The sequence below is a fragment of the Danio aesculapii genome, chromosome 17 (genome assembly GCF_903798145.1).
Source record: "Danio aesculapii chromosome 17, fDanAes4.1, whole genome shotgun sequence".
Classification (NCBI taxonomy): domain Eukaryota; kingdom Metazoa; phylum Chordata; class Actinopteri; order Cypriniformes; family Danionidae; genus Danio; species Danio aesculapii.
The window spans coordinates 52,844,024-52,869,562 of record NC_079451.1 but is presented as its reverse complement, the minus strand read 5'-3'; the positions used below and the strand labels follow the sequence as shown (position 1 = coordinate 52,869,562).

Below are 25,539 nucleotides of genomic sequence, written 5' to 3'. Positions count from 1 at the left end.
GATCGCGGCTGGCCTCTCATCTGTAATCAGTAATAGTCCAATCAGATTGATTTCGGCCTACTTCCTTATTTTCGTTTTGGAGGAATCCCCCCTTCCACCCAATGTCCTCCTTTTCCTTCCTTTACCAGGGGATGCTCTCGAGATCTACGTGATCTCGGACCCCCTTATATGCTAAACGTCCAGGCGGGAGCCCTGGGCTCAATTATCTCAGAGCTCAGGGTTCTCTACCAGGACAACATGCCAAACCTGCTATTAGCGTCAAGCATATCTAAGTGTGAACTCTTGAACATTCATTCATTCGTTTTCTTTTCGGCTAAGTCCCTTTAGTAATCAGGGTTCACCACAGTGGAATGAACCACCAACTTATCCAGTATATGTTTTACACAACGGATGCCCTTCCAGCAGCAACTCATCACTGGGAAACACCCATACACTCTCATTCACACTCAAACACTACAGACAATTTAGCTTGTTTAGCGAGGCTCGAAGCAGTGACCTTCTTGCTGTGAGGCAACAGCGCTACTCACTGTGCCACATTAGCATATGTAAATGAATATGTTAAATGATGGGCTGAACAATCTGAATTTCTGCATGCACAGATTCCATGTGGGCCTATAAATAATAATAGTATAACTCTGAATAACTAGATAGACTAGAACAACTAAATAACTAGTTGAACCGTTTAACTGTTTGTTCCTTTTCCTGCAGGGATGAGAAAATGCAAATGTAAACGTGACATCTATATGTGGTCTCATTTTAAAGACAGTGTTTTATTCATTCAAATTAATATTAATTCTTAATATGTATATTATTACTCATTTATAATATTAATAAAATTAATTTCAACCCAGGATCATTCTGAAAACGTAGTCCCGTGGACGATTCTGCAGACTGTGAATTATGTATCCGGAGGTACGTATGGCTGCATTTAGTTTTTTAAGCAAATAACGCTGCGGGGCAGTGTGATGCCATTCCTTTTATCGCTTACCAGCTGACCGCTTACCTTCGTGTGGAGGGCTTTCCCGCCAAAACCAGTTTGTCCGGTTAGCTCGTCCTGTACGTTGGCGGACTTCAGACGCAGAGAGAAGCTGACCACGACGACCGGGTTCGAGTCTGGGGAAGAGCGGTTCCAGAAAATCCCAAAACGTGGTAAAAATCAGATGAGGGCTTTTCTTTTTGTGGACGGCTTTTGTAAACTGTTGGTTGGGTTTAGGGAAGTAAGCGGGCGGGTGGGTGGGTCAATCTGCAAAATTGGTTGGGTTCAGGGAAGGAGGGTGGGTCGCCCAGTCAATCATTCAGCCAGTCGGACAGACAGACGGTCGTTCGACAGCGGCCTCTGGTGGGTTTACGCGAGAACAGCGCAGGCACGAACGGCACTCGCGGGAGACATTTGAGAAGCAAAAAAGCGTACACAGCAGCCTCTTGTAAATTCGCGAAAACCAAAAACTGCAAACATACGTACATCCCGGGACTTATTTCGCGGTCCCCAGAAATGTCCACGGGACTACGTTTTCAGAATGAGCCTGGGTTGATTAATTAATATCTTAATATATTAATATTATATTTTATTTAAAAATTAAATTAGATAAAAGTTATGTGAGATTCAATTCATGAAAATAACAAAACAATAAATCTACGGTGAAAAAAACAACAACAATCGTCTGGTTTCTAGTCTAAATATCTAAAACTTTTGTCAAGAAGCATTTTCCAGACAAGCCAAAATATAGTCTTGTTTTCAGAAATAATGAGTCAAAATGAAGAGAGTTTAACCTTAAAACAAGCTAAATAATCTGACAATGGGGGAAGTGAAATAATCCAGGTTTTGCTTTGAATAAAGATTGTTTATCTTACCTCATTAGCAGATTATTTATCTTGTTTTAAAGAAAAACTCACTTCATTTTGACCCTTTATTTCTGAAAACAGCATCATATTTATTTTACTTGTCAATCATCATTTGGCTGAAATGTTTCAGTCTTTAATATTGTGTTTGGTGTCATTATAATCTTAAAATGCTTGTTTCTCTGAAGACTCTGATTAAACTGTGTGTTATTCACTCGTAATGGTTTTGTGGTGATGTTTTCAGAGAGCTCAGCCTGACGAACTGGAGAAGATCAAGAAACATTACGAGTCGTCTAAAGAAGATGAGCTGAAACTGCTGGATAAACCTGAACAGTACGTCATCCAGATCTCACATCAGTGCATTCATTCATTCAGTTTCCTTCGGCTTGGTCTCTATTTCAGAGGCCGCCACAGTGGAATGAACCACCAACGATTGCAGCATATGTTTTACACAGCGCATGCCCTTTCAGCTGCAACCCAGTACTGGGAAGCACCCATACACACTCATTCACACACACTCATACACTACGGCCAATTTAGTTCATCAATTCCCCTATAGCGCATATGTTTCCCCAACATGGGGAGAGCATGCAGAACACAGAAATGCCAATTGACCCAGCCGAGACTCGAACCAGCAACCTTCTTGCTGTGAGGCCACAGTGATAACCACTGAGCCACCATGTCGCCGTCATAAATGTCAGTTTTCCAGAATTCAGATAGATTTATTTTGTATGACAATTTGCAATCTGAGGGTTCAAAAAATCCAATTCAGCTCTCAAAATATTGAGAAAATCGCATAAATATACACTCTAAAAATTATTTAACCCAATGTTGGGTCAATAATGGACAAAACCAATGTTGGGTTCATTTTAAAATGAAATCTAATTGTCACATTTTAACCCAATGGTTAGGTTTAACCATATTTGCTCCATTCATTCATTCATTTTTCTTCGGCTTAGTGCCTTATTTATCAGGGGTCACCACAGCGGAATGAACCGCCAATTATTCCAGCATATGTTTTATACAGTGGATGCCCTTCTATCTGCAACCCAGTACTGGAAAACACCCATGCACACTCATACACTACGGCCAATTTAGTTCATCAATTCCCCTATAGCGCATGTGTTTGGACTGTGGGGGAAACCGGAGCACCAGGAGTAAACCCACACCAACACGGGGAGAACATGCAAACTCCACACAGAAACGCCAACTGACCCAGCCGGGACTCGAACCAGCGACCTTCTTGCTGTGAGGCCACAGTGCTAACCACTGAGTCACCGTGCCACAGACACTAATAATCAATAGATAATCATTCATTCATTTTCTTTTCGGCTTAGTCTCTTTATTAAACTGGGGGCGCCACAGCGGAATGAACCGCTCATCCAGCACATGTTTTACCCATTCCTGGGAAACATCCACACACACTCATTCACACACATACACTACGGACAATTTAGCCTACCCAATTCACCTGTACCACATGTGTTTGGACTTTGGGGGAAAACGGAGCACCCGGAGGAAACCCAGGCGAACGCAGGGAGAACATGCAAAGCAGCGACCTTCTTGCTGTGAGGCGACAGCACTACCTACTGCGCCACTGCGTCACCCCAATAGATAATCAACCAAGCATTAAAATTGTCTGCTTATTCATCTTCCATTTGCTCAAAAAGGTGGTCTGAACCTGATCAATCCTGAAATTAAGTTTAAATTATTTTGTTTAAAAATGCTCTTTTTCTTTCAACATTCTTCAAAATATCTTCTTTTGTGTTTCTTCTAAATGAACAAAGTCCTAAAGATTTGGATTTGGATATATTTGGACTCAGTTGAGAGTCAATAGGTGAATAAATCCTCATGTCTTGTTGAACTCTGCCTCTATCTGTTCCTGTAAGAGCTTTAATAACAGGGTTAAACACTTCTTGTGAATCAGTGAGCAGTGTTTGACCTTTGACCCTTCACTGTAGTGAGTCAGTGTGAGTCTGTGCTAGCGTATGCTAATCAAACAGGAAAGCAGCTCTGTGACTCGTGCCGCTAATATCCGACATGATTACACTTAAGTGCACTTACTTACATCCAGATTCATGTGTGTGTGTGTGTGTGTGTGTGTGTGTGAGAGAGAGAGAGAGAGAGAGAGAATGTGTGTTTGTGTGTCCGTCTGTGTATATTTCTGTGTATGTTTGTGTGTGTCTATGTGTGCGCCTGTGAGTGTTTATGCTTGTGTACATGTGCCAGTGCTTTTGTGTGTGTGTGTGTGTGTGTGCTCACGTGTGTGTGCATACATGTTTGTGTACACTCATGAGTGAGTGTGTGTGTGTGTGTGTGTGTGTGTGTGTGTGTGTGTGTGTGTGTTTGAGCGCATGTTTGTGTGCTCACATGTGTGTTTGTGTGTGTGTGTGTGCATGCAAATATTTGTAAGTCTGTGTTAACATGTGAGTGTGTGTGTGTACATGTGTGTGAGTTTCTGTGTTTGTGTGTGTGTACGTGTGTGTTGGGGTTAGGGTTGTGCGTGTGTGTGTATGTATATGTATTTATATATATATATGTATGTGTGCACGTGTGTGCGTGTCTGTGTTTGTGTGAGCACATGTGTGTGTGTGTGCACATGCATGTATGTTTGTGAGTCTGTGTGTTTGCATGTGTGTGTGTTTGTGTTTGTGTGTATGTATACGTGTGTGTGTATGTGTAAATATGTGTGTAAGTGTGTGCATGACTGTGTGTGTGTGCTCGTGTGTGTGTGTGTGTGTGTGTATGTGTTTGTGTATATATGTGTTTGTGTGTGCGTGTGTGTGTATGTGTATGTGTATGTGCATGTATGCGTGTGCGTGCCTGCGTGTGCAACACTGTGTGTGTGTGTGTGTGTGTGTGCGCATGCATATATGTTTGTGAGTCTGTGTGTATGTATGTGTGTGTGTGTGTTTGTGTGTGTGTGCACGAGTGTGTGTGTGTATGTATTTGTGTATATATGTGTGTGCGTGCCTGTGTGTGTGTGTGTGTGTGTGTGTGTGTGTATGCGTGTGTATGTGTATATGTTTGTGTATATATGTGTGTGCGTGCCTGCGTGTGCAATACTGTGTGTGTGTGTGTGTGTGGTCATCGCTCAGCTCTTTGATGACTCTTTCTCTCTCTCTCTCTCTCTCTCTCTCTCTCTCTCTCTCTCTCTCTCTCGTGTGTTTGCTCCTGTTGTTCAGATTCCTGTATGAACTGTCACAGATCCCGGATTTCGCCGGTCGCTCTCACTGCATCATATTCCAGTCTGTGTTTGTGGACTCCATTTCTTCTGTCCGTCGTAAGGTGGAGATCATCTCCACTGTCTGCAAGGTAAAACAATCACCACACTGCTATTACATTACAACAGCATGCTAATCAACAGTAATCACACTAAACCAATACACAATTCTACACTCAATCCACCATCTATCCCGAGAATACACATAGCTAATTAAAGTTACTCACTAGTTAAAGGGACAGTTCACTCAGAAATGAACATCTGCTCACTATTTACTCTCCCTCCGGTGGTTTCACATCATTATGAGTCTCTTTCATCTGTTGAACACAAATGAAGATATTTTGAAGAATGCTGGAAACCGGTATCCACTGACTTCCACAGTAGGAAAAACAAGTACTATGCAAGTGTCACGATCACCAGCAATCTAAAACTCAATAGATCGCTGGAAAACACTCACAAGTGTTACGGACTACAAATCCACCATTTCATGGACTACAACTCCATACATGCACTCTGCTTACACACACATGTTCCAGATCCCGAGTCACTGCCAGAGTCTGTCCCGATCACCAGCCATCTATGGTGTTTTAGACCGCTGGTGATCGTGACAGCAAGTCAATGGTTGCAAGTTTCCAACATTCTTCAAAATATCTTCTTTCAAGAGTTGACACTTAGCTGATGATTGATTATAAAGCTTGTTTGGCATGCTGTCCTGGGAGAGAGCCCTGAGCTCATAATATCCTCGAGCCCGGGGCTCCCTCTCGTTTGCAGGGTGAGAGGGGAGTTTGAGCTCAGGTAGGTCTCGAGAACCCCCCTCCCCCTTTTGTTGAGAGCTGATGACTGATAATGCTGCTGGTTAAGAGCTTGACTATAGTGCTCATTTAGATTGATCAGTTCACTTCTGATGCATGTTTTTGGACTGGAAACCGCAGAACCCAGGGGGAAGAACATGTAGACTCCACAGAGAATCGACCGCTGGCCTGATAAGGATTTGAACCAGTGACCTTCTTGCTGTGAGGCAACAGTGTTAACCACTTGGCCACCGTGCCACCCTATGAAGGGAAAGTAGGGGTGGAAGGGGGGATTGTTCAAGGCGAAGATAACTGTAGTAAGAAACTCTGGTTATTTATAGTGAGTTAGGAATCATCTGATTGGTGAATCATGCCGTGTTCAGTCATAATCACGTGCTCCTCTTGAAATTAGTTTATAAATGAACTTCACTTTGTGGGAAACACAGTGGCTCAGTGGTTAGCACTGTCACCTCACAGCAAGAAGGTTGTTGGTTCGAGCCCCGGCTGGGCCAGTTGGCATTTCTGTGTGGAGTTTGCATGTTCTCCCCGTGTTGTCCAAACACATGCGCTATAGGGGAATTGATGAGCTAAACACTAGTGTATGAGTGTGTGTGTGAAGGAGTGTTTATGGGTATTTCCCAGTACTGGGTTGTGGCTGGAAGGGCATCAGCTGTGTAAAACATATGCTGGAATAGCTGGCGGTTCATTCCGCTGTGGTGATCCCTGATAAATAAAGGGACTAAGCTAAAGGAAAATGATGAGGAAAATATAATGTCCAAAACGCCATTTTAATAACTAAAACTCATCAGTGTAAATGGGGCCTAAGTGTGTGTGGGTGTGTGTGTGTGCGCGTGTGTGTGTGTGTGTGTGTGTGTGTGTGTTTCTACAGGTTTTTCTTGATAATGACAGTGTGAGGGACGTGATCGGTGTAATTCTGGCCTTCGGGAACTACATGAATGGTGGAAATCGAACCCGTGGACAGGCGGATGGATTTGGACTGGAGATTCTGCCTAAATTAAAAGACGTCAAGAGCAGGGTAACAAAAAAACAAACAAACCTAAAGCTGAACTAAATATATGTCATTTTACAGACAGATTCTGTGCCTGAGCTCAATGTTTTTGCAGTAAAATGCTTCATATCGTTTATATAAATATTCAATTCAGCTTTATTAGTATAGCGCTTTTACAATGTAGATTGTGTCAAAGCAGCTTCACACAGAAGATCATAGTAAATAGGAACAGTGTAGTTCAGGTTTCAGTGTTTAAGTTCAGTTCAGTTGAGCTCAGTTCAGTGTGGTTTAATAATCACTACTGAGAGTCCAAACACTGAAGAGCAAATCCAACGATGCGCAGCTCTACAGATCCTGAACCATGCAAGCCAGTGGAGACAGCGGAGAGGGAAAAACTGAGCCTCGGACATTATCAGGAAGGCTATTTCAGAGTTTAGGAGCTATAAATGAGAAGGCTCGACCTCCTTTACTTGACTTTGCCAGAAGCCCTGAGTTTTGAGATCTTTAAGAGCGAGTTGCTCTTTAAGATATGTAGCAAATATATGCTAATTAAAATTCTATATTTATATTTCATCGTCATGGTATCATATCATATGAACAAGTATTCTTTTAAATTGACAGCAAAAATACTACCCTGTGCAAAACACCTGTAAATTAGCAGTTAGCTGTATTTTGTGATTCATTATGGGATCTTGATCTTTCTTCCAACAACTTGAAAACCTTGTAAAGTTGGAGAGTGTCTTTTCTGCACGTGTGTAATAGTTTGCTGTGCTTTATTGTCTGTAGGGTTTCTGCAGGGTCTTAAAACGTCTAAAATTTAAAAATCGAAATTTTAGGCCTTAAAAAGTCCTAAATTGGCTGTTCTAGGTCTTCAATATTTTTGCACAGGTCTTCTTTTTCTGATGTCCATGTAACACTACATCATCTAATGCTCATTTAAATTCATTTTTCTTGCTGTTGCTTGGTTTTTGTGTTGTAGTTCTTTATTTCACTCTTCCAATTGTAATTTGCGCTATTACAACTACAAATGAGACCAACATGCAACAGCCAATCAGCTTTCTGTTATTGAACTCAGTGCGCGCGGCGAATGTGACGTCCGGCGAATGTGTTTGTGGAGGTTTGCTTTGGGTGCGTGCGACAATGGTTTCATCTGGCGGAGCTCACGAAATGTTTTGAGGCTCGAGCAAACAGCTCACGCAGCGCTGCGTTTGATTTGAGATGAATATGAAACACTTTGAAGAGATTTTGTCTGAAACAGTTACAACTATACAGACATCTTTATGATCCGTCCATGCGTGATCATAGGGAGAACCAGGTGACCAATAGTTCTTGGCTAGAAATGGCAACAGCCATGGGAAAGGAGGAAAGTTTTTGTAAAAGTTTGGAAAAACCAGAGGGATGAGTTTGTTAAAACAAAAAGAGAGGCCATGGAAAGGTGGAGACCTGGGTGGTTTTAATATTACAGATTCTGTTTTTCCACCAGTCATAGGTTTTACACTGATCTATATAGTACAATTTTAAATTTAAAACAGTTTACAAGTTACAAACTAAAATGAAGGAACAAATTATGTCTATGATTACTGGAAAGGAACATATGAACCTATCGGTTTACAATATATTGATGCCCAATTTCTAGGCTTTATTGGTGATAATGGTCAGGAACGTTGCACCATTATTGCCTTTTTAGCTTATAAGTAGAGGACAGAAACTAGCCAGACAGTAATGTGTGAACTGTTGAGTGGGCAAAATAAAAAAAATGAACAGTCAGTATTTTAGTAAGTGCACTTTTTTGCTTTTATTCTTGCCATAATAAAGAATATAATTGTAGAGTAACCCATGTTCTGTTGCCAATAATATTTAACTTTAAAAGAATCAGAATCAGAATCAGAAAGAGCTTTATTGCCAGGTATGTTCACACATACTAGGAATTTGTTTTGGTGACAGAGCTTCTACAGTGCAACAGGATTACAGAGACAGGACAAAAACAGGTCATAAATGTATTTAAAACAATAGAAGTAAGTAGTGAGTGCAAATATACAGATTGACAAGTGTATGTACGTGTTTATTCCTATATACAACGTTATATGTGCAGCTGTTATGTGCAAATTGGCATGTAAAGTGTGTTGTTAAATAAGTGTATATGTATATAAAAGTGTATAGCTGTAGTGATGTTGGCTCCACAATTATTAGGTATTATACAATTAATAGGTAGATCTGTCCGAGATATGAACAAAAGCAAGTGATGCATCAAAGTTTGATTTTAAAAATCTTAAAAAGTCTTTATAATCATTATAATAAATTATAAAAACAATAAAAAACAATTTGTTAAAAAATCTTCAATCATATTAATGATATGACGTAGTTCTGTGTTTCTTTTGGCCGCTCCCTGTCGTTTCAAAGAAAATCTCAATGGCGAACACATCAAGTATAAAAGCCTCGTGCGTTTCGTCAGATGCACGATGTGGCGCCAGGTGAAAGTCTAAATCAGCCTTTAGATGTTTGTTTGTTTGTTTGTTATTTCTGTAGTTTAATAGTGCATCTAAACTGTCTTCAGTACTGCTCAATTAGAATACATTTATTTTACCACTAATTTAGTGATTTAGCCTTTTCTCTATATGTGCATGTGTGTTTTTGATATTGTGATATAGGTCTGAAATTGAATACTTAATGGTCTTAAAAAGGTCTTAAAAAGTCTTAAGTTTGACATTATGATATCTGCAGAAACCCTGTGTGTGTGTTGGTGTTGTATATTACGCTACAGAAACCTTGTAATAAACTGCAGCACATTTATTATTATTCTACAGACTTATATCTCGACATGTTAGCCATGATGTTCACTATTTTCTTTACCCTTCAGGACAATCGTATGAGTCTGGTGGATTATGTGGTTTCATACTACCTGCGAAACATGGACGAGGTACTGAGTTTGTTTTTATTTGATTCTTTTTGCTTAACCCTTGTGTGCCGTTGGGTCGTTTTCCTCCACTCTGGGCTGATTTTGAGGCTGAGTTTCACAGCTTTCTCTGTGTTTCAGCAAATGTGATGATTTTAGCTGACACTTGATTTGCAGTTTAAATCAAATCCTGCCTCCAATCTTCAGTGCTAAATTCACCCTCACGCTCCATCACAACATCACAACTCACGAGACAACTTTCTACCTCAACGAGAAATCTTGTCAGGATTTAATCTTGTCCCTCGTCACAACTCTAATATTTTAGGAAAATCTTCAAAAACTCAACAATACACTCTGGGTAAATTGACTCCACTTTGGTGATGTTGGGGGCTGTTTTTGCCCCATTGACTTCCATTATGATCACATTTATTGATTATAAAGCCATGTCAGCAGATAATCATGCATTCTTGATTGTTGCTGGTTTTCCCTGTTGGGATTAAGAGGGACAGTGGGTCATTTTACTGTTGATCATCAGTGTGCAGTACAAAAGTTTCTGGCTTCTATATGGAGTATAGCGCGTGTTACCTTTATAAAAAAGAGAACAAAACAACATTATTTTGCTTGCACCACTGGCAGATTATTGTGCTTTTTTCAGGAAAAACATACTAAATTTTGACTCGTTATTTCTTAAAACAACCCAATATCTTTTGCTTGTCCAGAAAATGCTTTTTGATTGAGGAATTTTTAGATATTTGGGCTAGAAACAAGACAAAAACTCTATTTTTTTGCAATGTTTGTAAATGTGTAATTTGCCACACTTTTAAAGTGCAGGGACATTTCTAAAATGCACCTGGAAATGCTTTAAAAGTGCTTAAATTTGACCTTCTTTCTTTTTTTTCCCAAAGAAGAATAATTCTGAAATAAAGTATATGTACACTCACCGGCCACTTTATTAGGTACACCTTACTTGTACTGGGTTGAACCCCGTTTTGCCTTCAGAACTGCTTTAATCCTTCATGGCAGAGATTCAACAAGATACTGGAAATATTCCTCAGAGATTTTGCTCCATATTGACATGATAGCGTCATGCAGTTGCTGCAGATTTGTCGGCTGCACATCCATGATGCCAATCTCCCGTTCCACCACATCCCAAAGGTGCTCTAATGGATTAAGATCTGGTGACTGTGGAGGCCATTTGAGTACAGTGAATTCATGGTGATGTTCAAGAAACGAGTCTGAGATGACAGGAGTGGCACCTGCTGTAGCCCATCCGCCTCAAGGTTGGACGTGTTGTGTGTTCAGAGATGCTCTTCTGCAGACCTCGCTTGTAACGAGTGCTTATTTGAGTTACTGTTGCCTTTCTATCAGCTGGAACCAGTCTGGCCATTCTCCTCTGACCTCTGGCATCAACAAGGCATTGCGCCCACAGAACTGCCGCTCACTGGATATTTCCTCTTTGTCGGACCATTCTCTGTAAACCCTAGAGATGGTTGTGCGTGAAGATCCCAGTAGATCAGCAGTTTCTGAAATACTCAGAGCAGCCCGTCTGGCAGCAACAACCATGCCACGTTCAAAGTCACTTAAATCCCCTTTCTTCCCCATTCTGATGCTCGCTTTGACCTGCAGCAGATCGTCTTGACCATGTCTACAGGCCTAAATGACTGAGCTGCTGCCATGTGATTGGCTGATTAGACATTTGTGTTAACGAGCAGTTGGACAGGTGTACCTAATAAAGTGGCCAGTGAGTGTATATATGACAAGAGTTTGCTAGTGTTGACACATGTTTGTAAAGATGCTTAAATAGCTAAATTAGATTGTTTTTAATGGGACAATGGTATAAAGATATGTTGTTGTTGTGCTTCAGAACGCAGGCACAGATAAGAGTGTTTTCCCGCTGCCTGAACCTCAGGATCTCTTCCACGCCGCGCAGGTCAAGTTTGAAGATCTGGCAAAAGACCTTCGCAAGTTAAAGAAAGAGCTGACAGGTATGAATATCATCCGTACTGCTGATTTAATGCCAGAGAGAAACAACACACCTGAACTAAGAGTTGTTCAGATTGATTCACTCATTGCTTTAGTGACTTCACAAGTTCAGTGAGTCATTAATTCAACTGATTCATTGGATAATCCAGTTGACCAGAGCATGTTTAGTGATTCACTGATTGGTTTAGTGACTCCACTAGTTCAGTGAGTCATTTATTCAACTGATTCACTAGATAATACAGTTGACCAGAGCATGTTTGGTGATTCACTGATTGGTTTAGAGACTCCAGTAGTTCAGTGAGTCATTTATTCAACTGATTCATTGGATAATCCAGTTGACCAGAGCATGTTTAGTGATTCACTGATTGGTTTAGTGACTCCACTAGTTCAGTGAGTCATTTATTCAACTGATTCATTATAATAATACAGTTGACCAGAGCATGTTTAATGATTCACTGATTGGTTTAGTGACTCTAATAGTTCAGTGAGTCAGTTATTCAACTGATTCATTATAATAATACAGTTGACCAGAGCATGTTTAGTGATTCACTGATTGGTTTATTGACTCCAGTAGTTCAGTGAGTCTTTAATTCAACTGATTCATTAGATAATACAGTTGACCAGAGCATGTTTAGTGATTCACTTATTGGTTTAGTGACTCCAGTAGTTCAGTGAGTCTTTAATTCAACTGATTCATTGGATAATACAGTTGAACAGAGCATGTTTAGTGATTCACTGATTGGTTTAGTGACTCCACTAGTTCAGTGAGTAGTTTATTCAACTGATTCATTAGATAATATAGTTGACCAGAGCATGTTTAATGATTCACTTATTGGTTTAGAGACTCCAGTAGTTCAGTGAGTCATTAATTCAACTGATTCATTATAATAATACAGTTGACCAGAGCATCTTTGGTGATTCACTGATTGGTTTAGAGACTCCAGTAGTTCAGTGAGTCATTAATTCAACTGATTCATTATAATAATATAGTTGACTAGAGCATGTTTAATGATTCACTGATTGGTTTAGTGACTCCAGTAGTTCAATGAGTCGTTTATTCAACTGATTCATTAGATAATACAGTTGACCAGAGCATGTTTAATGATTCACTGATTGGTTTAGTGACTCTAATAGTTCAGTGAGTCAGTTATTCAACTGATTCACTAGATAATACAGTTGACCAGAGCATTTTTAGTGATTCACTGGTTGGTTCAGTGTTTTTTACTGTATTTAATTTGACTGAATTAGTGTTTTAAAACAGACAGTGTGTTTTAGCATGTTAATCATTCTCCAGTGTAGGAAATGAGCTAACCGATCATGTTGATCCCACCGTCTGTCATTTAACATGCACTTAAAAGCAGTGTATTTCCATGTAAGAGTTCGGACTAGAGCTTGAGCTCTGAGGTCAAAGGTTATGCCCCCCCAAGCCCCCAGTGTCTGCAATTATTTAAATCAGCCAATAACACGGCATATGAAAGCAATTAGATATGCTCTCTGCTCATTCCCCTCCATTTGAGAATCGCTGTTAAAAACTCTGATCCTCAGTGACCCGGGGGAAAAACACAAAACGCCTACAAAAAAGCGCTGCCGCCCCACCTCGAGCTGTCTGTCACTCATTTATTAGCACACCAATGCAGGACAATAAATACAGAAACAAGGGCCTTAGCATTTGATCCGCACCACAAGAAAAGTCTCGGCTGCGAGTCCTCGGGCGTTTGGTTTTGGAGTGTTTGTGCGCTCGACGGCAGCAGACAGGGATAAATATTTATGCCGCGCTATCATAAAGAGCTCCAAGTGTTCCTAATTATACCTGCAGTCATTTCTGTTTAAAAGTGAGAGTCAGAGCTGGTGGAGAAAGTCACACCGACAGCTTCTGGATTCAGATTTGAGCTCTGAAATATGTGGAAAATACACTGAAATATGAGCTAGATCTGACTGAAAAACAGTATTTTATTATTAGTAGTAGTAGTAGTAGTAGTAACTCTCTAAATCTCAGCTAGTGAATTGTTCAGATTGATTCACTGAGTCATTTGTTGAAGTAAAGAATTTTTAAGCATAAAACAAATGCATTTTTACAACATGTCTGACAAAAAAAGTAGTATTTGTATTAATATTTATATTATTATTATTAGTAGTAGTAGTAGTAGTAGTAGTAGTAACTCACTAAATCTCAGCTAGTGAATCGTTGGAATTTGTTCAGATTGATTCAATGAGTCATTTATTGAAGTGATTCGTTAAAATCATACAGTGGACCAGAGCATGTTTTGTTTATTATTCCCTATTATTTGACTCCATCAAGCATTTTTTTAATGCTTTTTAAGCATAAAAAACATATTACATTTTTACAACATAGAAAGATTTTTACATAAACATTTATGCATTTGATAAATACCATTTAAACTAGAAACTAGAGGAAGTAGCTGACAAAAAAGCATTGTTTTATTATTATTATTATTATTATTATTATTACTATTATTATTATTATTATTATTATTACTATTATTATTATTATTATTATTATTATTATTATTATTATTATTATTATTATTATTTTATTATTATTATTATTATTATTATTATTTGTTGTAGTAAGTCATCAAATCTCAGCTAGTGAATTGTTTGAATTGTTCAGATTGATTCACTGAGTTGTTCATTGAAGTGATTTATTAAAATCAAACAGTTGACCAGACCAGACCATGTTTGGGTAATTATTCCCTATTTTTTGACTTCATAAAGAGTTTTTAAAAATAAAACAAATACATTTTTACAACATATCTGACAAAAAAGCATTTTATTATTATTATTATTATTATTATTATTATTATTATTGTTATTATTATTATTATTATTATTATTATTATTATCATTAGTAGTAGTAGTAGTAGTAGTAGTAACTCATCAAATCTCAGCTTGTGAATTGTTTAAATTGTACAGATTGATTCAGTGAGTCATTTATTAAAGTGATTCATTAAAATTTCAATTAAGACCATTGACCAGAGCATGTTTCAATAATTATTCCTTATTATTTGACCCAAAAAGATTTTTAAAGCATAAAAAACTAATACTTTTTTACTTGAAGGAAATATTTTTACATAAATATTTATGCATTTGATGAACACCATTTAAACTACAAACTAGAAGTAATAGCTGACAAAAAATGCATTGTTTTTATGATTATTATTATTATTTGTAGTAGTAACTCATCAAATCTCAGCTAGTGAATTGTTTAAAGTGATTCACTGAGTCATTTATTCAAGTGATTCAATAAAATCAATAATTATTCCATATTATTTGACCCAAAAGAGTTGTAAAGCATAAAAACAAAACATTTTTACCTAAAAGAAAGATTTTTTACGTAAACATTTATGCATTTGATGAACACCATATGAATCATACAGTTGATCAGAGGATGTTTCAGCATTTATTACCTATTTTTTGACTCCATTAGAAGTTTTTATGCATAAAACAAATAATCTTTACTACATATTTGACAAAAAAGCATTATTATTATGCATTATTATTATTATTATTAGTAGTAGTAGTAGTAGTAATTCATCAAATCTCAGCTAGTGAATTGTTTGAATTGTTCAAATTGATTCACTGAGTTATCTATTGAAGTGGTTCATTAAAATACCATTTAAAACCATTGACCAGAGCATGTTTCAATAATTATTCCTTATTATTTGACCAGAAAACAGATGTAAAGCATAAAAAACTTATACATTTTTACCCAAAAGAAAAGATTTTAAATAAACATTTATGCATTTGATGAACACCATATGAATCATACAGTTAATCAGATCATGTTTGGGTAATTATTCCCTATTTTTTGACTTCTTAAAGAGTTTTTAAACATAAAACAAACACATTTTTACAACATATCTGACAAAAAACTAAAACATTTATTTAATATTATATTTAGTAGTAGTAGTAACTGATCAAATCTCAACTATTGAATTGTACAGATTGATTCATTATGTCATTTATTGAAATGATTCATTAAAATGATTCAGTTGACCAGAGCTTGTTTTAGTAATTATTCCCTATTATTTGACTTCATAAAGGGTTTTTAAGCATAAAACAAATAAATTTTTTTCAACATATCTGACAAAAAAAGCATTATTTATATTAATATTATTATTATTATTAGTAGTAGTAGTAGTAGTAGTAGTAGTAGTAGTAACTCACCAAATCTCAGCTAGTGAAACGTTTGAATTGTTCAGATTGATTCACTGAGTCATTTATTGAAGTGATTCATTAAAATGATTCAGTTGACCAGAGCTTGTTTTGGTAATTATTCCCTATTATTTGACTCCATAAAGAGTTTTTAAGCATAAAACAAATAATTTGTACAACATATCTGACAAAAAAGCATTTTATTATTATTATTATCATTATTATTATTATTATTATTATTTGTTGTAGTAGTAGTAACTCATCAAATCTTAGCTAGTGAATTGTTTGAGTTTTGAGAATTGTTTTTCATTATTTTTTTATTAATGTATTTATTATTATTTCTTAGTTGTATTATTTAAGACATTATTTATTATCAGAGAAAGCAGATGAGTCGTCCAGCTTGTCTTGTGAGTGTGTGTGTTTAAGGGTTTGTGTTTGCTGATTTTACACCCGTGGTGTGTGACACGGCCTGGCGGAGGGTCGCGACACAGGTCAGTCTCAGGGGCTGCTTATATGTCTGAAAACGGATCTGCAGATGCCCTGAGACACGAAACCTGATCTCCATTTGGGCTCATTCACCCTCGTCAGGGTTAAAGCAGTTTCAGACCTACTGTTCATTCTGATGCTGCTGATGGATTTACTCAACTAAATCTTCTCTCTGTCAGATAATGCCCAGCCAGTCAGTGTGTGTGTGTGTGTGTGTGTGTGTTGTGTGAATTTTACTGAGACAGAAGGCCATGGGTTTGATTTACAGGGAAAGCACTATTACAGCACAATTAAACTTTTAAATATTATATAATGCATTCATTGATTCATTTTCCTTCAGCTTAGTCCCTGATTAACAGCGATCGCCACAGCGGAATCAACCGCCGACTATTCCAGCATATGTTTTACACAGCGGATGCCCTTCCAGCTGCAACCCAGTACTAGGAAACAACATAACATAACATAACATAACATAACATAACATAACATAACATAACATTTCATAACATAACATTTCATAACATTGCCATTGTTATTCACTGTTATAATATAATATAATATAATATAATATAATATAATATAATATAATATAATATAATATAATATAATATAATATAATATAATATAATATAATATAATAATGTAATGTAATGTAATATTCATTTTCTTTTCGGCTTAGTCCCTTTATTAATCAGGGGTCACCACAGCGAAATGAACCGCCAGATGCCCTTTTAGCCGCAACCCAACACAGGGAAACACCCATACACTCTTGAATTCACACTCATACACTACGGCCAGTTTAGCTTATTCAATTCCCCTATAGCGCATGTGTTTGCACTGTGGGGGAAACCAGAGCACCCGGAGGAAACCCACACCAATACAGGGAGAACATGCAAACTCCACACAGAAATACCATCTGACTCAGCTGGGACTCGAACCAGCGACCTTCTTGCTGTATGTTGATAGTGCTACTCACTGCGCCACCCTGACACCCAATACAATATAATAAATAAACAAATAATATAATATAATATAATATAATATAATAATCTTTTTCTAAAGTATTTTAAGGCTGCTAAAACTGTAGAATGTTTCTAAAGAGAACTTAAATGGAAATGAAAGATATATGCATTTTATTTTATGGTTTATATTTCGTGGTGTAAAAATGTTGGGTTAGTCATAACCAAATGTTGGATCAAATATGGACAAACCCAACATTGGGTTAAAATTTCAATTAAATTTCAATTTAAAAGTTGCACTTTTTAACCTAGCGGTTGGGTTTGTCTATATTTGACCCAACATTGGATCACAACAGAACGCATAAAGTGATAAAATATACACCATTAATATTGCATGAAATCAAAAGTAAATGCTGCAATTGAAATAACAGGGTTTTGTTGTTGTTGTTGTTGGAAATGAATGTAATTCAGAACCAAACACAGACTCTTACATTGCACATGTGATCATTAGTATGCACTTCTCAGGCTGCTTTAATTGGCCACAACGTTTCCTAGTGAGATCACAACAATTATCTTTTTTTCCCCTTATTTAAAGTTTATCTAAACATACAATCTTATTTTGAAAACAAGTTGTATATGTAATTTGTTATAAATGTTTGTAATGAGGCAGTAAACACATGTAGGCTGCTGAGTATAAGTGTTTAATGCATGTTTTTGGATTGGGTCACATCACTTAGATCCTACTCTAATTTCTCACAGTGAAAGAATGCCAACACACTTTATTAAACTCATCTGTTCATGCTGAGGTTGATATTAAATTCTGCCTGTGTTTTCATTTATGTTAAAGATCCTTTAGCTGTAAAGATTTAACAAGGCATCTACTCAATTTGTTAAGATATTTATTGACAAATGAAGTATGATTATTAATTTCTATTAATGTTATATCATTTCTATTAATAATAGATCATTTTGCATGTCAATCTCCGGTGACGTCGCCGACATAATTAAGGCGGGACCTGTGACATGGGCAAAAGCGGGAGAAGAGAGAGAGAGAGAGAGAGAGAGAGAGAGAGAGCTGGTACTGACGAGCTGTAGAGTGTCAAAAGGAGCTCATTAATATTCATGACCATCCTAAATATGGTCAAAACTGTGCTTTTCATTCTAGGGGTTATTAATGAGCATTTCTGTGGTTATAAATGAGCATAAAAACATTTATCGAGAATATTTGAACTTGCCTAAGCCATATACCTACTATGTAGATATCAGAGAACACTTTAACTTACTAAATCCATGCACTCTATGGCAGCTCTATTGGATATTTTGTCTGTTTTATTTAGTTTAGAGCGGGGAGATAAAGCAGCGCCTGCCATCTGAACTAACATCAAAACCTCAGACAAACAAAAGTGTCTGTTCAGCTTGGCATAAATCAGAAGAACCGCAGAGGAGGAGCATAAAACTGGGGCTCAGACAGTGGGTTGTTGCTAGAAGGGATACAGCTGCGGCCATAAGTTAATGAAAATTGTTTATATTATTTATTAAATTACCCATTTAATTTTATTTTATTAGCATCTACCCAAACCCAAACCTCATAGTAATGTAAAACAGTAAATATAGCAATTATTATTAGGGATGCTTTGATCGATCGGCCGGAGATCTGACGATAATCACATTTAATCTGGTCAATCTGACCGATCTCATGAACACACAAGGAAGATGCACGTGCGCACCCGGGTTATACATACAGCAGCTGCAACACGGAAATGATGTGTGGGGTGTAAGGGATCACTGCGCTTGCGTCACAGCAGCTGAAATACATAAAGATACGGTGCAACCCTTTATTAGAGCGACTCGTGCGAGTGATTTTCTCTTTGTTGTAACCATTGTATATCCAGTGTTTTGAGCTGCTGTGACGCACGCAGAGCGATCAAACCTTTCTGGTTGTCTCATCCTACCATAGCTCCGTGACGCGCCCAAAATACCCTGGAAATCATGCCGATGAAAGTGAACGAGCAAGATAACAGATTGCGAGTGGCATACAGTGATGTTTTAAGCATTAGGTGAAATGAATAGAGCAGTAAAGATATCACGAGTGCAAATCCTTCTCTCTAACCAAGCTGCTTTATGGCTCTCCGTATCTGCTATCAATAGTTGGAGATAAGCTAAGTAGTTGAATGACCTTGCATGTATTTAGGCATTTTTAAATATAAGAACAGAAAGTTCGGTGCTTTTGACAATATTGCAAGTTCACTAAAACCTGACTGGAACTTTAAACTTTAAAATTATATTTTTAACATGATTATTTAATAATATAACTTGTTGTAATTGATTTATTGCAATAAACCTACACTGGTCTCAGGATTCAGTTCGGTTACGATTATCATGCCATCGATTCAGTTCAATACAATATCTCGGTGTATCACAGTGCATTGACGATGCTTTCAATAAACAATTCAATATTTTACTTAGCAACAGAATAATTCTTGTATTAAAATTGATATTTTTATAAATATATTTATATTTCTATATCATTTGTAATACAATGTTGTCCTTTAATACAAGCAGTCAGACAAATGAACAGTACCTTTAATTTTACCTGCGCTTAGCCTCTTTTTGAATGTATCAAACAAAACTCAAGTACATGCACAGAACAACAAGCATTTATAGCAAATAAACTAATGTAAATATAATCCCTCTTGCTTTATGAGCGTTGTTGAGTGAGTTCTTACGCCTATGATTGATCACACGCTCAACAGAATAGGCTGCGATTGGCTCTAACGGTCAGCGCGGCTCTGGCACTGTTCAGCAAACAGTGACGCGGACATTGATGTTAAGTAAAGTTTATCTATAAACAGATGTGAGAGGATCACGTGCTTATGATTGTTCACAGCTGTTCCAACTTTACCTCATGACTAATTATCCTATCAGACAATCCGTAACTCACTATAAATAACCAGACTTTTCTCATCTCAAAATCTCCGTCTTGATCCCGCCACCTATTATATTATATACCATTATAGATAGCGACGCGGTGTAGAAAACTCGCTCTGCAGACACGCTTGTGTCTGGATCCACAAATAGTGTTATTGTTGTAACCGAGACCGAATTGTTCGCGTCTGTATCGCGGTGCATTGAAGAAACAATTTTGACACTCCTAATAAACAGAAGTTTATAGGCCTATTTCCTTATAGTAAGTAATGGATTTATAGGTGTGTGTTTCAACTTCTTATGCATCAAGCGTGCGCTGCAAACTTTTTCCTGAACAAGGCATGTTAAATTCTTCTTCCATCACCTGCAATGTTCCCAAATTGTGTTGTTAGTCTTGCATTGTTTTCTTACCAGTTTATTTATCTGTGCTATCTGTAAAGCTGCTTCTGACCATGACATGATCACACTAAATGGTTTAAAGAGATGTGTTATATGAAGCATCCTTAGTGTATTCTCTTAGATAAGAAGAGATCTCCACTTAAGTATCATACTCAGAGGGAAAATGTGCTGAAGCTTAATACAAGGAATCTGTACTTGGTATCATCTGCACAAATTCTGATTGCAGCATCCCTAGATGTTATATATATATTATTTATTAAATTACTCATTAGTTGTATTTTATTAACATCTACCCAACCCTAAACCCTCACAGTAATGTAAAAACAGTAATTATATTGATTATTATTCATATTATTTATTAAATTACCCATTAAATTATATTTAATTAACATCTACCCAACCCTAAACCCTCACAGTAATGTAAAAACAGTAATTATATTGATTATTATTCATATTATTTATTAAATTACCCATTAAATGATATTTTATTAACATCTACCCAACCCTAAACCCTCACAGTAATATAAAAACAGTAATTATATTGATTATTATTCATATTATTTATTAAATTACCCATTAAATGATATTTAATTAACATCTACCCAACCCTAAACCCTCACAGTAATATAAAAACAGTAATTATATTGATTATTATTCATATTATTTATTAAATTACCCATTAAATGATATTTAATTAACATCTACCCAACCCTAAACCCTCACAGTAATGTAAAAACAGTAATTATATTGATTATTATTCATGATATTTATTAAATTACCCATTAAATGATATTTAATTAACGTCTACCCAACCCTAAACCCTCACAGTAATGTAAAAACAGTAATTATATTGATTATTATTCATATTATTTATTAAATTACCCATTAAATGATATTTAATTAACATCTACCCAACCCTAAACCCTCACAGTAATGTAAAAACAGTAATTATATTGATTATTATTCATATTATTTATTAAATTACCCATTAAATGATATTTAATTAACATCTGCCCAACCCTAAACCCTCACAGTAATGTAAAAACAGTAATTATATTGATTATTATTCATATTATTTATTAAATTTCCCATTAAATGATATTTAATTAACATCTACCCAACCCTAATCCCTCACAATAATGTAAAAACAGTAATTATATTGATTATTATTCATATTATTTATTAAATTTCCCATTAAATGATATTTAATTAACATCTACCCAACCCTAATCCCTCACAATAATGTAAAAACAGTAATTATATTGATTATTATTCATATTATTTATTAAATTACCCATTAATTGTATTTTATTAACTTCTACCCAACCCTAAACCCCTTACAGTAATGTAAGAATATTAATTATCGTTGCACAGCATCACAATAATGTTTCTATATTGATGTGCATATCTGCAGCTGTATCCCTTCTAGACTCTACCCAGACATTTGATTTAGCCACCGCTGGGCTGTGTAATTTTCCTGGGAAGCACGACCACAATCCTAAAAAACGAAACCCCACTGACCGTTATATGCATGTGGAAACATCCAGGCAACAAATAACAAAAACACAAAACTTCTGAGGCCGAATGCACATGGAAGCACAGCTGTTTTTCTTACATTTTAATGTCAACAGACAAACATGACTGCATGAGTAATGCTTATCAAAGAATAACAGCTCCGGACTGGCCATTATTGAGCGGTTCCAGATGAAGCGTCTCTCAGGCTGCGTTTACACTGCATTGGTTGTTAATAATCTGCCAATGGGGTAAGCAAAATAATCTTAAATCAAAATGAAAAATTGGATTATTTTACTTCCCCCATTGACTTGTTTTAAGGAAAAACTTGCTTAATTTTGACTCTATTTCAGAAAACGAGACAGTATTTTGTGCTTGTCTAGAAAACGCTTCTTGATTTAGGTATTTTTAGATATTTGGACTAGAAACAAGACAAAAACCTCTGTCAATGGAGCCCATATGCTGCGATTGGAGACAATAGAGAGATGATGAAAGAGCGAATTAACCAAAACCATGCTTCTACACGCATACAAACGCAAGCTCGCGGGGCTTTAGACGTCATGTTTTGGAAAGTCTTTCAGGAGACGAGATGTTATTTATATAGCATGCGTGGATCATTTCCATCGGAGCTAAGCTGAAGAATTTCAGTAGATAATCCACAATTATATACAACCTCGGAGCGCTGTCAAAGCATGGTATAAATCCCAGCTATTACCCTTCTGACTGGCCAAGGCCGACGCGTCCAGATAAATCAGTTTTGGTCTCTGTGGATTTGCGTATTAATGGTAGGTTTGCTGTGTTTTCTACCTGAGGATTTGAGTTTAACTCTTGTGTATTGTTCAAATTGACTCCTCTTTTAGTATGTTGGAGGATGTTTTTGACTTCTGTTATAATCACATTTATTGATTGTAAAGTCATGACAGCAGATAATCATGCATTCTGGATTGTTGCTGGTTTTCCCTGTTGGGATTAAGAGAGGCAGTGGGTCATATTCAGTGTTGATCATCAATGTGCAGCATTAACCCTTTAGATAGGCTTGTGCTGTAGAGTTTCTTGCTTTTATATGTACTTCAGTCGAGTAAAACAGCAGATTATAGTGTGTGTGTAGAAGTGCATAAGGCGCAATAAGGTGCAAGAGGTGTTTGGCGTGATTTGTTGCTATTTTCAGACCAGCGCAACAGTAATTTTCATGTTTTGCACCATGTTGTTTAAATAGCAAATCCCTTTGCGCCACTTGTGGACTCGTGTGTGTGTGTGTGTGTGTGTGTGCTGTGTGATGACCCCAGGATTCCAGTTTGGATGTGGCAGATTCTGATTGGGTGCCATGGTTGCTCACCAGTTAGTTCAAAGCAAATAAATGCGAGTGTGTGCTAGCTTCTGGAGGACGGTGTGGCTACTTGGCCGTCCTCGTGTGAAGACCATTTCTCTATTTCGGCAACCTCATGGTTTTGTTTGGCATTATTTATATGTGTGATTAACGTTAGTTATTTTCTTTGTTATTCCCTAGACATTTGTTTGTTCCTTGATATGTTGTTCTATTTAGTTTTATATATGATAAATAAGCTGTGTATATATTCTTTTGTTGTCTGAGCTCTTTTATGTTGCGACTGGAACGAGGGGGTCGAAACAGCTGGCCTATAAAGGAGGTGTATTACGGTGCATTGTTGTAGCGCTGCTAATTTGAGGAACTGAAATAGACCGCGCCATTGACCAACTAAAAGCTGCTCTAAAGTCCAGCGCAGAGCGTGTTAGTTATGCGCCTGTGCAGGTCCAAATGCTTACACATTGCTGAATACACACAGGATGAACAGCAACACACAAATATCTTTCCAGATGAAAACAATTAAAGGATTAAAATGATCCAGAAATGATGATTTTCTACATCAATATAAACACCACTGCCTCCATGCCTTCTTCACCTCGGGGGGCTTTTACAGTTTATTCATGACGATCTGCATCTGTATAATGTTATCATTGTTAGCAGTATTATTGATTATCTGCAGATTTATATTTGTTTTAATAAACACAAGTTTAGATTTGTCCTCCTGTGGGGTTTTGGAGACGTCTGCATCACCATATGGGTCATCAGAACAGGACGTGTGTTTGGATATAACTCAGTGTTTTGACCACACTTCATTATTATTGTTCATTTATTCCTTTGCTGGAGATTAAAACTGAATTTAGAAATAGTTTAGACACAAATCTTTGTGCTTAACAAAGGAAATTAAATATGTGGGCTGATGGATGTGTTCAGTGGAAAGAGTTTCCACTGTTTCCTCACTCCACCAAAGTAATGGAGTAAAGAGTAAAAGTAAAGAGAAAGTAAAGAGGCTGAATGGAGGAGGCTCGTTCTTTATCTTCACGCTGCAGATGCTCTCATTCATTCATTTTCTTTTCGGCTTAGTCCCTTAATTAATCTGGGGTCGCCACAGCGAAATGAACCAGCAACTTATCCAGCATATGTTTTTACGCAGCAGATGACTTCCCAGCTGCAACCTAACCTGGGAAACAGCCACACACACTCATTCACACACACTACGGACAATTTAGCTTACCCAATTCACCTGTACTGCATGTGTTTGGACTGTGGGTGAAACCGAAGCACCTGGAGGAAACCCACACCAACACGGGGAGAACATGCAAAACGTTATGAATGTATTCAAACATGTGCTCGTTTGTCGTACAAATTCGTAATAATGAAAAAAAAATACTAATTTGTGCATCTCCTGACTTCTGTGTGCAGCCATGCTGCCGTTGTAGATGGTGTATTCTGGGAAATTTTCATACCCCTCTGTTTCGAGTGTGGTCCTGAAAAAATCAAGGGGTATCTAGCCCTTATCCTTAGCCCTACGCCTTCAAGCTAAGGAGAATTGGGACACCCCTACCCCTTTACGTGAACGCACCAAACGAGAAGGGCTGAGGGGTAGAATTGGGATTGGGAATGCAACAATAGAGCTCAATTTTATAGTGTGAAGTTCAAATCTCCTCTTGTGTTGTAACACATAGTAAAATGCCAGCAAAGTGCAACTGCTAAATAAATCAGTGTATGTGGAGGATGGTTCTGTGCATCCGTTGCTGATTGGATGTTGAAACCAACTAGCAACTCCTTAGCAACCACATGGAAACCACTCAGAACACCCTTAGTCCAGAAAACCCTAGCAACCAACTAGCAACACTTTAGCGGCTGCCTAACAAGTCAGAATGCCCTAGTTACCACCTAACAACACCTTAGCTACCAATCAGATGACTTTAGCAACCAATTAGAACAGTAAATCATTGTACCGCAGAGATTTGCCAAGGCAAACTCCACTCACATTTTCTTTAAATCAAAGATTAAGTTCCTA

At 37.2% G+C, this 25,539-nt stretch overlaps 1 protein-coding gene across 2 annotated transcripts in view; it reads left to right on the top strand.

Moving 5' to 3' along the window:
• LOC130244353 (formin-1) overlaps positions 1-25,539 on the top strand; it is a 168,773-nt gene that overhangs the window by 111,784 nt on the left and 31,450 nt on the right. For both annotated transcript variants that reach the window (XM_056476738.1, XM_056476739.1), the window contains 5 exons: positions 2,084-2,172; positions 5,025-5,154; positions 6,743-6,889; positions 9,720-9,779; positions 11,620-11,740. In XM_056476738.1, coding sequence (XP_056332713.1) covers positions 2,084-2,172; positions 5,025-5,154; positions 6,743-6,889; positions 9,720-9,779; positions 11,620-11,740 — 547 coding nt within the window. The remainder of the gene's footprint in view (positions 1-2,083; positions 2,173-5,024; positions 5,155-6,742; positions 6,890-9,719; positions 9,780-11,619; positions 11,741-25,539) is intronic.